Source organism: Neofelis nebulosa, chromosome 12 (assembly GCF_028018385.1).
Source record: "Neofelis nebulosa isolate mNeoNeb1 chromosome 12, mNeoNeb1.pri, whole genome shotgun sequence".
Taxonomy (NCBI): domain Eukaryota; kingdom Metazoa; phylum Chordata; class Mammalia; order Carnivora; family Felidae; genus Neofelis; species Neofelis nebulosa.
This window is the reverse complement of record NC_080793.1, coordinates 2,740,515-2,757,348: the sequence shown is the minus strand read 5'-3', so window position 1 is coordinate 2,757,348 and position 16,834 is coordinate 2,740,515. Positions and strand designations below refer to the sequence as shown.

General features: G+C 65.6%; 1 protein-coding gene across 5 annotated transcripts in view; it reads left to right on the top strand.

Moving 5' to 3' along the window:
* BRD3 (bromodomain containing 3) overlaps window positions 1-16,834 on the top strand; it is a 65,671-nt gene that overhangs the window by 37,845 nt on the left and 10,992 nt on the right. For 2 of the 5 annotated variants that reach the window (XM_058693615.1, XM_058693613.1), the window contains exons 2-8: window positions 6,289-6,609; window positions 7,305-7,442; window positions 8,101-8,248; window positions 9,068-9,282; window positions 11,169-11,540; window positions 14,389-14,517; window positions 16,491-16,682. In XM_058693615.1, the coding sequence (XP_058549598.1) occupies window positions 6,397-6,609; window positions 7,305-7,442; window positions 8,101-8,248; window positions 9,068-9,282; window positions 11,169-11,540; window positions 14,389-14,517; window positions 16,491-16,682 (1,407 nt within the window). In that variant the 5' untranslated portion in view covers window positions 6,289-6,396. Of the gene's footprint in view, window positions 1-5,825; window positions 5,929-5,958; window positions 6,083-6,288; window positions 6,610-7,304; window positions 7,443-8,100; window positions 8,249-9,067; window positions 9,283-11,168; window positions 11,541-14,388; window positions 14,518-16,490; window positions 16,683-16,834 lie in introns of those variants that run through there. The other 3 variants (XM_058693614.1, XM_058693616.1, XM_058693612.1) reach the window with 3 other exon arrangements.

Here is a 16,834-nt window from a genome sequence, read left to right as displayed (position 1 = left end):
TCCAGAGTTGAAGGCGGCCTGTCTCCACTTTGACCTTCACCCGCTTTGCACGTGCTGCCTTCCTGCCCTGGCGGGCATCCTCTGGGAAGTGGGGCAGGTCCCCTGTGCCTCCGTCCTCCCCCTCCGAGGAACCGGGCTCCCTCCCTGCCTGGCGGTGCTCAGCGCAGAGTGGGCACTTGGCGGAGGCTTCCTGGCTGTCCCTGGAAGGAGTGCCACTTGCCTGCCGTCTGCAGGGCCGTGTCGGAGTGGAGTCCCCGCTCGGTGAACGGGAGGGCTGCCCGTGCAGACGGGGAGGGCCGTCTGTGCAATAAATAGCTTTCCGGGTAGAGCGGCTGCCAGCGGGTGCGTGGGGAGCCGGAGGCTGCTGGTCTACGGGGAGGCTTAAACGTGAAATTAATCGCTCCCACGTCATGTGTGCTTACAAACCTTCAGGCCCACGTTCTAGAAGAACGGTTTCCAGCCAGCTGGCAGGCCCGCGGGCCCTGATGCCGGTGAATTGGCGCCATGCGTTTTCTTCTGTTTAGCCCAGAAGACGAGACCCTTACCCTGTCCCCTGGGAGCGGCTGGGGCGGGGGCAGGGCAGACTTCGCAGCTTACAGATTCTACATGTCCCGTGTCTGAAAGTGCTGGGGTCTCTTTGGCACCCACACTTCCCGCGCTTTGGATCTGCATGGGGGTCCTCTTCCTAGCCAGGTGAGGGGGGGAGTGGGGAGCAAGGTCGTGTCCCCCAGATCTCACAGCTGCTGTGAGCGGGGTGGGGGGGGGTGTGCAGGGTCCTGAACACCCAAGGGAAAGGGGTTCACCCTGTTCTGGTGCTGTAGGAGCTTCCAGCGCAGTCCATAGCCCCCAGGGTGCCCAGCTTCTGGTTTGTCCTGTCTCCAGACCCCCACTCATTTTCAGGCTCCACCCCCACTATCGGGAAGCAAGCTCTGGGCGCGTTTCATTCATAAGACTCTGAGTGCCTGTCTCCGGAAGATAGTAGCCCCAGAAGACTGAAAGCCGCAATGCCTCTATTGCCCCCAAAGTCCTAACGCTGAATCCAAAAGATTACCAAAGAGTGCTGAAGGAAACGCCCCTCGATTCACTTTGCAGCAGGCATTTCTAGCAGCCTGGCTCAGGCGCCAGAGTCCGGGGCCACCTCCCAGCAGCCCTCGCCCACCCGTGACTGCCAAGAGTGTGCAATGGAGCAGCACAGGCCTGTCCCCTTCCGTGCGACCTGGGAGTCCCAGGTGGGTGTAGAAGTTGACCCCAGGGACGGGCAGCCTTCCGTGTCACGCGGATCCACCCAGCTACAACGGGGTTGGACCCTTCTGGTGCCCCAGTCTGCCTTTGTTTCCCCCTCGATTTGGGGGCCCCAGGGCGCCCCCACTGGAGACTCCCTCGAGGAGGTGCCAGAGGTCCCCAGCAGTAGATGCAGGAACAAGCCAAGCCGGCAGTTTTCTGTGTCTTCTGTCCCCGGCCAGTGCAGCAGGGCGGGCTTCTGCCCCGCTGTTTCTCCCCGGCCTGGCGTGGCCAAGGGGCGGGGCTGGGATGTCCCGTGTTCCCCCAGGGAGCTCAGGCCTGTTGGGGCAGAGAGGGGCTGGCGCCCACCCGGAGGGGCAGGCCCGGGGGAGAGCAGTGGGTGCGGCAAGAGCCTCCCTGCTCCTCTGACACGTGTGATGCTTCTGTGCGCGTGGCTGGCTGGGTGGCTCATGGTCATAACGTGTGGGGTTGGGAGGACGTTGAGGGGCCCGTCCCGGTCCACCGGGACACGGAGGTGAGGTGCAAGGCTGTGTTTACCTTAGGCGGACATGTTTTCAATGTCTGTCCCACGTGTGACCTCCGTGTGTCCGCACAGCATCCCGTGATGGGCGTACAGAGACTCGCGGCTGTGGTCCCCGGCCCTTGGCTGTGCTGAGTCCCCCTCCCCGGGTGACTTGGGAACCGGGGCACCTAATTTTCTTCCAGCCCAACATGCCAGAGTCACCCAGCTCCCTAGCTGTTGGCCAGGATGTCCCTGGTCTCCATATCCTCGTGGGTGGGAGGCCATGCCACCCGTGTTTCTGTCCGTGGGGCTGGGTTGGGAGTGCTTGGTAGGGCGACGGCAATACTGGAGGTCGGCCAGCGAGGAGAGCCGAGTTTTGAACCCTGGTGTGGAGACCCGGGCGGGTGCTCCTTGCCACCCTCTGGGCAGCCCCCCTGGCCTGGTGCCCTTGATGTCGGTATGGTGACAGCAGGACGAACACCTTCTTCAGCTGCCTGGGTCCTGTCCCTCGAATGCCCAGCTCAGGAAATACGCCGAGGACAGGGAGCCTCAGCCTTGTCATCTGTGAGCCTGCACGGTCACTGACCTCATAGGTCACACGCGCGTCTCGGCACCAGCAGAGGGGAGGGGCTCGTGGCCGCGGCCGACCGCTCCGTGTGTCGCTCGGTGTTTTCTCTGCTCGCCCGGGGTGGGGGTGGGGGGCAGCCGTGAGGGCTGGGCCTGAGGGTGGTGGGTGCTGGCTGGTGGGGTCGGCCCTGCTCCTGGACACGTCCCAGGGAGAGGCTGCTCGGGGCGCTGTGGGCGTCCGGGGACCGGGGGCCACCCTGGGAGCTGTTGTCGCGGGATTCCACGGCAGCCGACCTTCACAGCACGTTAGACCTCCCTCTTCATTTTGTGCTTTTCCATTACAGATTTTTAGTTCGTGGCTGAACCCTGTGAGGGGGTCGGCTAGTGGTCTGTGTAAGTTTTTTTTGTTTTTTGGGTTTTTTTTAATGTTTTATTTACTTTTGAGAGAGAGAGAGAGACCTGAGTGTGAGTGGGGGAGGGTCAGAGAGAGGGAGACACAGGATCCGAAGCAGCTCCAGGCTCTGAGCTGTCGGCACAGAGCCCGACGTGGGGCTCGAACTCACAAACCGTGAGATCATGGCCTGAGCCGAAGTCGGACGCCTAACCGACTGAGCCACCGAGGCACCCCAAGTTTTAATTTCTTTCTGGAAGCGTCATTTGCTTCCTGGTCTCAGAACGCAGCCCTGATCCCACCCAGGGAGGCTGATGGATAGCGTGCCGGCTCCGTGTGCCTCCGGGCCGAGTGGCAGGAGCGATGCTCTGGGTCTTGTGCCTGTGCTTTGCCCTGAGGGGTGGGCTGGGTCCGGGTAGCCTGGGTGTGGCCGGTGGGACCCCAGGGGCTGGCCACGCTGCTGGGTGCCACCCCGTACTTTGGGGTCAAGGTGGCCCTGGGGTTTCCCCTCCCGGGAGCTTGCTGGGCTGCTCAGCCCTTCCCCTGACCCCAGGTCCGCGGCCCCAGGCCTCGGAGGAGAAACGGGCGCTCCGAACGCTTGGCCGTGAACCGAGTGCAGGACTGGGGTTGGCTGGTGCTCGAGCGGTGTTTCGAAATAGAAATTCCTTTATGCTCTTCTTTTTGCAAAAGAAACGGGTTTTAAACACAACCTACCTGTTCAGAAACCCAAGCAGAGGGTGAGACCCCCCGTCCTCGCCGGCTGGTGTGTAGGTCCTTGCCCATCATCCGCCTCCCGGTGGGGGTTCCCACGGTGGCCTGTGGCTCTCCTTCGTCCTCGTCAGCAGCGTCTGTGAGGCCACCGCCTGGCCCGGAGAAGTGTCCAGGGGGAAAGGCAAGGCCAGGCTTTCAGTGCGGCCCTGCTCGTCCTGGACCCGCCGTCCACCTGCGCTTTGAGCGGAGGTGACCGACGCCCAGGCCTCGGCTCCATCTCGAGGGGTGACGGTGTGCGTGCGCCTGCGGGGCTGCGGCCACTCGACGCTGCCCACCACGGCGGAGGGGATGACACCAGGTGCCTGTGCGGTTTTATGACCAGGACCAGGGGGCCTCTCCCTGAGTCCCCCTCCCTCCACGGGCGCCCCCCAGGCATCAGGTATTGGAGGTGTGTGGCCCAAGTTCTCTGGCTGTCCCCTTGCCGGTCCAGCCTCCTCTGGAGAGGTGGGTCCTGGCACCTGGGCTGGAAGGGCTTGTGGGGGGTCCCCAGCCTCTTCTGCTCTGGCTGCCCTTCCTTCCTCCCTGTTGAGCTGGTGCCTGGGCTGCCAGGGAAGGAGTACTGGCTCCCGGGAGGTGTGAGAGGCCGAGGGCTGGGTGCTGTCACCCTCAGGTATTTGCAGGGGTCTGGGGGGGGGGGGTGTCCCCGCCCGGGGTCAGTAGAGTGTTTGCAGGAAGGGGGAGGGCCCATCGCCGTGCACAGTCCCCACAGATCGTGGGGCATCATGGGCTGGACGGTGCTGGGCCCCTCCTGCACGTCTCACTGGGCCCCTGAGCGGAGCTGGAGGCGGGCTTCACCTCAGGCCACCGTGAAAGGCCTCCTGTGGCCCATAGTGACCGCTGACCTTCGGTGCAGGAGCTTCCATGGCGCCGTCTGGGCCCCAGGTCGCGGCGGCTGCTGGTCTGCCCCTGGGCACTCCCCTGAAGGCAGGGTTGGGGACGCGTTCCAGTGTTTGTGGCCGGCGCTGGCTCCCTGCTCAGCCACGGGTTTGGAGCAGCAGTGGTCGGAGGAGGGAGGGAGGGAGGCCTTGGGGCATTTCTCCAGTCCTGGTGGCCTCCTGAGCGTGTCCCTGCAGTGAGCAGTGCCCGTCTGTCCTCCTGCTTGGGGCGGGGGGGTTGGCCCGTGTCCCCCCAGGCCCCCAGACAGTGGTTTTAGCCCCTGGCTGCATCCTGCTTGTTCCCTGGCTTCCTGGGCCCAGTGGCGGCGGCAGCAGCAGTGGGCCTGGGCCCACCCCCCTGCCAGATGCGATGCGCGGGGAGGGCTGGCGGCAGGGGGTTCACAGGGATCCCAGCAGGTGGCAGTGGTGCTCAGGCCAAGCGTGGGCTGACCTGCCAGGAGTGAGGGTGGGGCCGCGGGGTGTGAGCACGACCCAGGTATGCGCCCGGCTCCCACACCTTTCTGGTGGTCAAGACCCACCCTCGTAGCCATTAGCACGAGCTGGCACGGCCACCCTCCCCGCTGAGCCGCTGGTGGGGGCCGAGGACACCATGCCGACCGTGCTGCTGCCCGGGCTTGGCGACCCGGAGGAGCGGGAGAGGCGCCAGCTCACCGCGGAAGTGCGTGGAAGGGGGGTTGGGGCTGTGGGCTCCCCAGGGTGTCCCTCGAATGCACCGCAGGTCTGCTTGGTGCGTCAGAGCTGCCCCTGCTGCCTGTCTGAACCCCCTTCGCGCTGCTCGCAGTGGTTTGTAGTAGGTGCCCGTTACTTTGGCGTGAACACGCCCACGTGGCAGGCGGCCAGCTACCCACAGGGTGCTAACCAGCTCACAGAACTCCCCAGGTCTTAACCATCCGCTTTTGCAAGTTGTGGGCAGGGTGGCTGATCGCGGTCACCGACATGTGCCGTCCCGGTGACGTCCCCCGGTGCCCCCCCCCGGCCCCTCATGCAGAGGGCACTGCCACCCGGCCCCGACCCGTCTGGATATTGTGACGCGGACTGGGACACACAGAAACCTGGAGTGTAGCAGGGCTCAGAAATGTGGCCTGGTGCTCTCATTCCACAGGCGGTCAACAGTCCACTCGTAAAGTAAACAGTCCCCTCGCAAGTAAAAGCGGGGCCTCCGGCTGCCCCCCGGGATATGTTGGGGCTTCAATGTCGGGGCCGGCCTGTGTGTTCTGGGGTGTAGTTAATCATCTTGGATTCCAGCCGTGAGCTTGGAGGGCATCCCTGAAAGTTGGCGGGGGGTGGGGGGAGGGAGGTCCACAGCAGCCCCTCATTTCCTGAGAGAGGAGGGTGGGGCGTGCCCTCCCGATTGGCCCGGGGCCATACACCCCCCCCCCCCCCCCCCCCCGCCCGCCATCACAAACCAGCACCCGTTCTCGTGGTTACATCAGAACCTCCCTGCCCCGGGGGCCCAGCTCCACACGCCGCGCGTGGTTCCACACACGTCCTGCCTGCCCGGCTCGGCTCTGCGGGGTCGATGCTGTAGCCCTCTCTACGTGTGAATCATTCCCCCAAAGGTGCCACGGTCAAGAACAGTCAGAGTCAGCCCCCAGCAGGCAGGCAGTTGGTGGGCAGTGAGCCAGGAGTGGCCGCGTCCGGGGCCACTGCCTCCCACCGCTGCCGTGTGTCCGGACGGCCGCCTTCCCGCCCTTGCGTTGCCCGCGTGGCCAGGTGGCCCGTGTTCAGTTACCTCCCTGCCCCAGTCTGAGAGCCGTAGTTAGAGTGGTTGGGTGACAGGGGCGGGCTGGTTTGACCAGGGCGACTGTCGTGAGCAAGATGAATTGGCCTCCCTGCGAGCACGCGGGAGTCCGTGGGGCTGGGAGAGGCGGTGGGGCCTGGGTGACCGGCCCGTCTCTGCTGTACCTCCTCCCCCGTAGGTGCTGCCCAGCTGGGCCCAGAAATGGGACGTCAGGCCTCCGAAAGGAGCACAGTGGAAGCCAGGGCGTCCCCGAGCCGCTGCTGTGACGGCCAGTGAGCAGCGGAGGATGTCCACCACCGCGACGGTCGCCCCCACGGGGATCCCGGCGGCCCCGGGCCCTGTGAACCCGCCCCCGCCGGAGGTCTCCAACCCCACCAAGCCGGGCCGCAAGACCAACCAGCTACAGTACATGCAGAATGTAGTGGTGAAGACGCTCTGGAAGCACCAGTTCGCCTGGCCCTTCTACCAGCCCGTGGACGCCATCAAGCTCAACCTGCCTGTGAGTACTCGCTCGTCCCTGCCCCCCGCGGCCCCGTTCCTGGACGGACCGCCCCTCGGGCCGAGGCAGCGGTGGTGCCGGTAAGCCAGGCACAGCCCGTGGCCCTTGGTGACCAAGGAGCGGCGGTGGGAGTGGGAGGGCCGTGTCCCCGAGTGTAGGGAGACCTGAGCCCTACGGGCTGGAGAGGGCGGGAGCAGGAGCCAGGACTCACCCGTCTTCCTCCTGTCCCGTGGACCCTCCTGGAGAGCGCTGCACCCGCCCCTTGGGGTCACGTTCCCGGCGCAGGCCATCCATCCGATGGGTTTCTCATCTGGACCCAAGTAGAGAAACCCTGAGCGTTTGAAGGCGAAGCCCGGGGCCAGGAGTTGGTGGCCTGGGTTCTGGGCCCGGCTCGGCCCCGGCCTCCGGCGGACCCTTGGTTTGGAATCCAGGAGGGGGCTTGGCCCCGTCTCTAGAGTGCCGATCAGCTCCGGGGCCTGCTCCGGCTGCACAGTCGCATGCGTCTCTAAGAACCTCCCACGCAGGCAGAAGCCGTCGGGCGAGAGGCGTGGAGGGGTTTGCGGCTGGCCGGGCGCTCGCCCCACATCCTGCCTTTGACCTGAAGAGACTGCGCGGCGTGCGGTCACTGTCCTCGGGAACAGCAGAAATGACCACGCGGTCGGTGCTGATGACGCCTCTGAAAATCTCTTTCCTAGGATTATCATAAGATAATAAAGAACCCGATGGACATGGGGACTATCAAGAAGAGACTAGAAAACAGTTATTACTGGAGTGCGAGCGAGTGTATGCAGGACTTCAACACCATGTTCACAAACTGTTACATTTATAACAAGGTAAGGGCACACGTGGCCGCGGGAGGGCCCTCGGGGCCGGGCACGTCACCCCCTGGCCCTCCGCCCTTCTGGCCACCGTCCCCACTCAGGGTCCCACACGCTGCCCGCACCAACCCCCCCCCCCCGCCGGGGGGAGGGGAGGTAAAGGTGGGAACAGCCTTTTCAGAAGGAGTTTAGGGAACCAAATGCTTCAAGCCGTCCGCGCCCTTGGACCTAGACACCCCTCCCATAGAGATGGCGGGCTCGCGTGTGTACAGCCGCCCGAGACGGCGAGGACTCTGCACGATGAGGGAACGTGTCCACGCAGTGGTTTCCAGCGGGAAGAGTAGATTAGGGAAGGTCCGTGGGACCCTACATTCGTGGGGGTTTCGCCGTTTTCAAGAGCGACGTGATAAAGCGGAGACGAATTGAGTGGGAGCGGGTAGAAGGTTGTGTTTCCTTCACGTGATGGGCTGAAGGGTGGTTGTTACCCTTCCCGTCTCCACAGCGGGATGCGCCCCTTTGGCCTCCTCCCGCCTCCCGCCCCCCGCCCTCCGCCCTAGCAAATCTCTTAACGGAGTCTCGAGTCAGTGTTTTCTTGAGCTACAACCAGCGATGTCTTTGGTGAACGCGTGGTTCCTTTCCCGACAAGTGACCTTGGCTCCCCCTGTGTCTTCAGCCCACAGATGACATAGTGCTAATGGCCCAAGCCTTAGAGAAAATTTTTCTGCAGAAAGTGGCCCAGATGCCCCAGGAGGAAGTTGAATTATTACCCCCTGCTCCGAAGGGCAAAGGCCGGAAGCCGGCTGGCGGAACCCAGAGTGCAGGTAAAGGGGCGGACGGGCACGGTCCCTTTATCCTGACACCACCCCGGGGACTGACAACAGCATTTCTCGTGCGGGTCCCTCGGCCCCTCTGAGCTCAGTTTCCCTGTCTGTCGAGTCGGGGTTGTCTGAGGTCTCACCGGCCCTTGGTGGCCTGTTACTGTCTGCCTTCGAGCCTGCTGTTGTGGGGAGACTGTGGTCTTGCCTTGTCCCCATCCTCTGAGACCAAATCTTCCAGCAGTCTGGACAGGAGGTCCTTGTGTCCCCCCAGGCCTTTGCCTCTCTGGCGTGTGTTGCGTTCTCTGTGACAGGAGAGGGGCTGTGTGCCTTGTCGAGAGGGCAGTGGGGATTAGCACTGGGAGCCCTGGGGGTCTTACCTGGCCGGAACCCGGAACCCGGAACCGAGGTGCGCCCTGATGGAGAGGCTGACGGGGGAGGCCGCAGTGGGTCCCCCACACCGCCGCCCATCACACTTTGCAGATGGGACCGTGGGTGGTTAAGGAGCTCCGCCTGGGTCTCTCAGCTAGTTAGAGGTGGAGTCTGAGTTAACCTCCGGTTTCGCGGTCCCACGCCGGGCCCTTCCTCCCAGGCGGCCCCTTGTCCAGCTTCCTCGTTGAGATTTTAGTCTCTAGCCAGAGGGAGAGCCTGGGGAGGTGTGTTCCGTGGAGGCAGCCAAGGTTCGGGGCCGGGGCCTTGGGGAGGGGCTCCCTGGCGCCGGAGTGCTCTGGCTGGAGGGGATGGTCCAGGAAGCTTCTAGAAGCTTCTAGAAGCTGGCTGGCAGGTAGAGCCTGGTGTGTTCAACGTGCTTTCCTTGCCTTCAAGGTACGCAGCAAGTGGCGGCCGTGTCCTCTGTCACCCCAGCAGCCCCCTTTCAGAGCGTCCCCCCCACCGTCTCCCAGACGCCCGTCATTGCCGCCACCCCTGTGCCAACCATTACTGCAAACATCACGTCGGTCCCCGTCCCCCCGGCCGCCGCCCCACCTCCTCCCTCGACGCCCATCATCCCCGTGGTCCCTCCCACACCGCCTGTCGTCAAGGTGAGCGTCCCTGGGGACGAGGTCAGCCGGCTGTCTGATGGCCAGGCCGGGGTTCCTGGATTCGGGCAGGTGTGGGACGGGCCGGGGGGGTGCACGGCCACCTGTCCCTGGGCACCGACTGCTTGTCGGGTGTTGGGTACATGTGACTCTGGTTCTCTCCGTGCTCCTGATGCAGACGGGGAGACCGAGGCTCGGGTGGCTTTAGGTCACACAGCTGGTGAGGGCAGGCTGTGCTGAACCCCCACTTCTCTGGCCCTGAAGGCTCGGTCTTCACCGTGCAAGGGTCCTGTGGGAAGGTGTGGGGAGAGCGTGGAGGGGCCCGCAGCTCCCCCGCTCACGCTTGAATTTAGGGCAGTGGCCCGGGTGCGTCACGGGGGGCCTTGCACCCGCCCCTGCTGGCGTGAGCTCCGGTGCCATCCGTCCCCCCGGTGTGGCTGGCACTTCCGTGGCGGGGACCGTCCTGGCCGGGTCTGGGCTCAGAGCCGGTGCTCCCCGTGAGGTCTGGGGCAGGCCGCGTGCCGGACGCTGACGTGTGTCTTCCGTTTGCCCCTCACAGCGGCCCTCTGGGGCAGACAGTATTTCCCCCATCTTACAGATGAGGAAGCAGGCGCTCAGAGGGGTTAAGTGGCTCCCCCAAGGTAAAACGCCCCCTCCGTTGCTTTCCCTCCCCCGTGGTCTTCACCGCCTGCTCTTTCCCGGGCGGCGCCTGGCCAGGCTGCCGAGCACAGTGCCCGGCTGTTTTTGGAGCGTGTCCTGTTTGCCGTGGCCAGATGAGCTCTCCGCCGGGCCTCTGTGGCACACGCTTGGCGTCCTGTGGGTGCCCACGAGTGTCTGTGGACCGCCAGCTCGTGCCCCTGCCAGCCGGGGGGGCAGTGGCTTGGCCGGGGCGGAGACCGTGGCGGCGCCCCAGAGAGCAGATCCCCGTGAGGCCGTCAGCCCGGGCGCTGCGGCTCCGAGGGGTGCCTCTGCCTGTCTGGGAGGCGGGGAGCTGGCCGAGCCGGTCTCGGGGACGCACTGAGCCCTGGCTGTAGCACACACCGTGATGCCTGTGGGCCCCCGGGCCCGGTGCCTGAAGAGACGCGCACGTGCCAGGACTCCCGGGCTTTAACAGGTTCTCCCTCACCGGGCGCAGCCCGTGTGAGTGCCCTGCACACGCCTGCAGAAGGCTCTGTTGGTCGTTTTAACATTCCCTCTCCTCGGGGAAAAGAGCTCTCTGTGGCTCCCGCTGCCTTTGGGGTGGAAGTCCCGACTTGCCCAATCAGCCCCTGGGAGTCCTTGGTCCAAGACCCGCGGCTGCAACCCTGCCCTCTCCGCTCTTCCTGCCTCCGGGCCTCGGCCTGCTCCACCGTGGCTGCCCCTGGAGCCCCAGCTTTGAGGCCCTGATCTGGGGCTTTCCCACTGGCCTTTAAGAGCCGGGAATCCCGTTCATCTCTGCTGTCCCTTAGCCCGAGTCCCGCTTGGGGACGATCCCGGTCCTGGGGTCATCCTGGTCATGCTGGCCTCTGGAGCCAGCACGGCCCCCGAGGTCAGACAGATGCAGCTGAGTCGCACGTGACACCTCACGCTGCTGGGGTGTGACCGGAGCCTCGGAGGCCGGGGGGGCAAACGGACAGGGCCCTCGGAGGGGCGGCTCGGGGGGACGGTTTCTGAGTCCAGCCTCACCACTGCCAGCTGTGTGACCTTGGGCCTGAAACGTGGCCCCTCTGAGCCTCGGCATCCCGTGTGCCGCGGGGGTGGGGGGCAGCGGGAGGACGGGTGTGGCTGTGCATGCGCGCGCGCGCGCGGCCGCTTTGCTCGGTGCCTGGCCGATAGCGCCCTGGGAGCGCGGCCGCAGCCACCCGCGTCCTCGTGCCCGGGGCTCACCGGTCGCGTCGTCGCTGTCGCAGAAAAAGGGGGTGAAGCGGAAAGCAGACACCACGACGCCCACGACGTCGGCCATCACCGCGAGCCGGAGCGAGTCGCCCCCGCCGCTGTCAGACCCCAAGCAGGCCAAGGTGGTGGCGCGGCGAGAGAGCGGGGGCCGCCCCATCAAGCCGCCCAAGAAGGACCTGGAGGACGGCGAGGTGCCCCAGCACGCGGGCAAGAAGGGCAAGCTGTCGGAGCACTTGCGGCATTGTGACAGCATCCTCAAGGAGATGCTGTCCAAGAAGCACGCGGCCTACGCCTGGCCCTTCTACAAGCCGGTGGACGCCGAGGCCCTGGAGCTGCACGACTACCACGACATCATCAAGCACCCGATGGACCTCAGCACCGTCAAGGTACGCGGACGCGCGGCCCGCTCAGGGCGGGGCTGGCCGCAGGGGTCCCGCGGGCCCGGGGACGGGGGGAGGGGGGAGGCGCGTTCTCCCTGCTGAGCCTGCAGCTTCGGGGTCCTCGTCCCGCTTGCACCCGGGTCTGCGCGCTCCTTCTCGCGTCCCGTGCCGGCCCGTCTGCGGTTTCCGTGACCTCAGCAAGGAGGCCCTTTCGGGCGACCCCCACCCTCACTGGCCAGACCGGGGCCTCGGAGTGGGGCAGGTGGCAGAGCGGAGACCGAGAGCCCGCCTCCCCCCCCCCCCCCCCCCCGGTTCCCGTGCCAGGGCCTCCGCCCGGGGCTTTCTCAGATATTGCACCAGGCCAGGCCGGTGTTACAAGCGGAGACCGGGGAGAGAAAGTGCCCGGGGGGCGGCCGCAGCCGAAGGGCAGCAGACCCAGGGCTGGGATGAGCTCCCAGGGGTCTTCCCTGAGCACACACAGGTGGGGTTCCTGACCCCCTGTCCCGATCGGGCTCGGGCCCCAGCACACCTGCCCCCCTCCCCCCCGTCTCCGGCCTCAGAGAGCGCTCCGAGCTGGCCCGGTGCTGGTTCCCGAGGTTCCGAGGAACGCCCCTGGCGGTGGGGGACTGTAGGCCGCCTCCTCTGCCAGCTGCCCGTGTGGCCCCAAGAGCCACCCCACAAAGGGGAGTGGTGGCGCCTTTGCACGGATAGGGTCTGGCCCCGGAACGGCTGGTCTCCGTCGTTCTGCCTGGTTTCCCAGTGTTGCCAGACTCGGGCAGGGTCTCCTTACTGGAGCCTCCTCCCCCGGGCGCGTGTGGGTTTCAGGCAGGACAGACCTGGCTGTCCGCCCCCCCCCCCCCCCCCCCCCCCCGCCCACCTCGGTGGTGGCGCTTGGTGAAGCATTCGAGTGACCAAGCCTCTTCCTCAGATACCTTAGGTCCTGCCCCCACTGGGAGCCTGGTAACCTTGGCTTTGGACGGTTCGTGACCAGCACGAGTCAGTACAAATGCAGGACGAACGCAAAGGTGCCAGCAAGGCAGAGGCCGGTGGAGAGCAGATCCCAGCTCTGTGGCTGCCTCCCTTCCCGGGGAAGATTGCTAACCGTGCTTCAGATTCGTGCTTGGCCGAGGCCGGCTCTTGTCTAGCCAGTCTTGACCGTGGGGCGGTGGGAACACATGCTCCCAGGTGCAGTTCTCCGAGGCCGAGCGCTCACCTCGTGGAGGCTCTCTCCCTCCGTAGGGTCTGTGGGGTCCTGGCTCCAGGCTGACGGCAGGTGGCTGCCCCCTCAGTCCCAGACAGGGCCGTCTGCCCGTCTCGTTCTCCCCATGCAGTGACCTGGCTGGGACTTGGGTCGGGGGGGGTACTGGGGCTGGGCCTTTGCGTCTGCACGCGCCCCTGCTGTTTAGGGACCGGGAAGCTGAGGCTGGACGGGTGGGTGCGTTGTGGGCGGAGCCAGGCCCGGAATTCAGGTCTTTGACTCTTCGAGCCTTGAGCTCGGCCGGCAGAGCTCCTGTCACCCAGATGAGGGTGTTGTTGACAACAGGGACGCTCGTGCCCTTGTTAATCCCCAGATCCTTGGGGGGCACGTGAGGCCCGACGCGAGCAGCCACACGGCCAGGCCACACGGCCAGGGAGAGGCTGAGTGGGAAGCGCTGAGGCTGTGGGGAGGGGGCCGCGTCTTGCGGGGACCTGGGCGGTTTGCTCTGGCGCTCCCCTTGAGAAACACCCATCATCCGGGAGCCCCCGAGGAGCCCCAGCCAGCGGCCGACTCTCCTTGGGCCCCCAGTGCACTTAGGTTTAGCCTGTCTTTGCCTCAGCCCCGCCCAGGCGGCCAGCGGTCAAGTTAGCACCAGAGCCTGAAAATCGTACAGAAGTCAAGAGGGTCTCGGGTGCCCGTTTGTGCCCGGTAGCCGGGCCTCCCGCGGTAGGGAGGCTGTGCCGAGGGCTGGAGCCATGCAGCCTGGGTGCTGTCCGCAGCTCTGCAGCTGGTGGGAGACGGGGCATGTATCCAGGGCGCTAGAGAGGCCGAGGGTCCTGGAGTCAGGCTGCACTCAGCCCACCAGAGTCCGGGATTCTGTTCGTCTAGGCTCAAGTGAGACAGGTGGTTGGGCTCTAACCTGCAGGGTCGCGCTGCAGTGGCGCTCAGCGCCCCGGGAAGAGGGGCAACCCTCGCCGACAGGAGGTCACTGATTGATGATTTCTGCTTGGGCCCGGGAGAGCCAGGGAGCTCGCTCCCTCACGGAGTCTCCCCTCCATCTGCCCTGACTGGCAGCTTGTGCCCATCCGTGGTGGTGCCTCTGTGTTCGGCATACAGCCTGCCTGCGTCTCACCCCTGCCAGCCCCACCTTGTTCCACTGGGTCGGCCAGGACTGTCCGGTGCTGCTTGTGGGGGGGCATCTGGGTCCTCAGAGAGGTGAAGTGAACGTCTCAGTCCATGACCTGAGGAGACCCCCCCCCCCCCACCGACCAGTGTTGGCAGTGACTTTTACCGGAAGCCCCTCGTCCCCCCTGAAGCTCCCCCCGTGAGGGATTTCATTGTGTATAATGTCACACAATGTGTGGAAACCAGGGCAAGGAGAGCTTACGTGGCGGCTGCAGGAGCCAGGATGCCTCCTTTCCTTCCACCCAGGGCAGCCGCCTCTCTGGGGTGGTGTTCCGGGGGGTCCCAGAGCCCCCTCCCAAGCCCTCGAGTCCTGCTTCCTCCCCCTCTCCCTCCCCCTCTCCCTCCCCCCCCCCCCCCACTCTATTTATTGGGCTTGCTGCTGGCAGTGGTCCATGCAGGCGGGGCCTGGCGGGGAGTGGGGTTGCTGGGTGGGGGCGGCGCCCGTCACACCCTGTCGCTCGTGTCTTACAGAAGAAGATGGACAGCCGCGAGTACCCAGACGCGCAGGGTTTCGCAGCTGACATCCGGTTAATGTTCTCCAATTGCTACAAATACAACCCCCCGGACCACGAGGTGGTGGCCATGGCCAGGAAGCTCCAGGTAACCTGAGGCGCTCCCGGGCAGAGGGGCCTTCTGGGCACAGGTGGGACCCAGCCCAGGGTGGGCACTCGGGAAGGACATGGGCATCGCAGGGGACATCTGGCCAGGAATGCCGCGGGACACGTTTCTCCCCGGGGGCGGACAGGCGAGCCTCGGGCACACGCCCTCCGGGACGGGCTTGCGCTCCAGCTGGGCCGGGGAGGATGAGGGGGTGTCCATTCTCCTGCAGCTCTCCTGCTCTCGGCTCCGTGCCTGGGGGTGTGGGGGGGGGGGCCTCGCCGCGAGGCTGCCGGAGGTTGTATGCGATGGCTGTTTGCGTGGCCTTTTCTGACGCCGAAAGCGGTTTGTGGGACGAGGTGTGGGAACCGTAGGGAAGGCGAGCCTGACCTTTGGTGCAGGGACTGTGTACCTGTGCTCTCACACCTCGCACACACAGACGTGTGTGTGTGTGCACGTGCATGCGTGGGATTTTTGGCCAAAGTCTGGGTGCTGCGCACACGTTTCTGCGGGGGCCGGTACGCTCCCTTGGTGATGGGCGCTGTTGCTGTTATAATTAATAGCAGCGGAATTTTAAATGTCGTGTAATTGGAACAGTATTTTGGAGGGAAGAGTAAAAATCGTGGACCTCTACTCTCTCTCTTCCAGCATTCCGTTTCTCCAGGACGCAGTATGTTTGTCGCGTGAGATGTTCCTAGTTTTTTGCTTAGAACGCTTTTTTTTGTTTGTCTTGCTCAGAACCCTTGACCACCCGAGACTCAGGGAGCGATGGGGGAGAAGCAGAGAAGCTGTCTTTGTGCCGCTGGGTCCTCCTGTGGGGGGGCCGTGCTGATGCCTGGGGGGGGGGGGGGGGGCACGCCCTCTGTGGACCGGCTCCCGCTGGGGAGGAGGGCGGAGTGGCCTTGGTGGTCCCAGAATGCCCGGAGAAAGCCCGCGGGATCTGCGGTTTCCTACTGAGACCACGCCCGCTGTGCCTCGGAGCAGAGTTCCCCTCCGTTTGCTCTGTGATGCTTCGGAACCCGGTGCAGCCTAATAAGGGAGCCAGGCGGCCCTGGTGGCAGGTCGGGTGTGCAAGCGGAGGCCGGAGGCCCCGCTTCTGTCCTGCAAAAGGTGGTTCTCGGCAGCGCAGCCACAGAGGCCGAGAGCCTTGGTTAGCGATGGCCGTTTCGCGCGTGCGCTGCCACAGTGGTGCGGGGGCAGCTCTGGGGTCTGCGCCCCTCCGGGCCACGTGCCAGGGCCCGGCCAGACCCTGGCTCTGCGCCTCTGTGTCTTTGGGGCGGTCTTCACCCCAGGAGGAGAGTCTGGGTCCAGAACCCGGAGCGGGTGCTTCTGGAGCCGGATGGCTCGTCACTGGGGTGGCATCTCATGTGAGTCATCTGGTGTGGATGCAGCCAGATGAGCTCTGCAGAGGGAGAGGCCCCACGTGGCTGCGCGCCCCCATCTGAAATGAACCTGCGTGGCCGGGAGGTGCTCCTGAGGGCCCGGGTCCTGCTCTGTGGGGGGCTTTTCGAAAGCCAACTTTGACAGGACAACTTTTTTTGGGCCTGAGTCGGAATGAGATGCGATGCTGCGGTAAAGACCCCAAGGGGGAAAGTAAACCAGCCCCCAGACCCAGCAGCTGGGGGGCCCACAGAGGCCACAGGTCAGACAAAGGCAGGCACTCGGGCTGCTTTGCAGGGGGGGGCAGCCTCGGAGGGCCTCAGACCCAGAGGCTAAAGGGAGGCACCGGTCTCCAGAAGGTTTGCGTGCTTGAGAAAGGGGGCTTTCGGACCAGTTCCTAGAAGGCTATGTCCGTGGCTGGGGCCCCGTGGCGCCTGTCCCTGGACCTGCGCCCGGGGCCTGGGGAGGGGGGGCCTTCCAAGCAGCCGTGGGTGTATCTCCGAGGGCATCTCAGGGGCCCTCGGGTGTGGGTCCCCCACCCCGAGGGGCCGCCTCGTGGGCGTCCAGGACCTCAGGCGGCCCCCGCTCTCCCACAGGACGTGTTTGAGATGCGGTTCGCCAAGATGCCGGACGAGCCCGCGGAGGCACCGGCGCTGCCCGCCCCCGCGGCCCCCGTGCTGAGCAAGGGCGCCGAGAGCAGCCGCAGCAGCGAGGAGAGCTCCTCGGACTCGGGCAGCTCGGACTCGGAGGAGGAGAGGGCCACCAGGCTGGCGGAGCTGCAGGAGCAGGTGCGGGCGGTCGTCTGCTCCGGGGGCCCCTCGGCCGCGCCCGCAGGTCGGCGTCACGCCCGCCCGGCTTGCGGTGGCCGTTCCGGGGGTCCCGGCGGACCCCGGGTGCCTCGCCCCGCGGGAGTGTCTGAGGGGGGCCGGCTCCCTGGCCG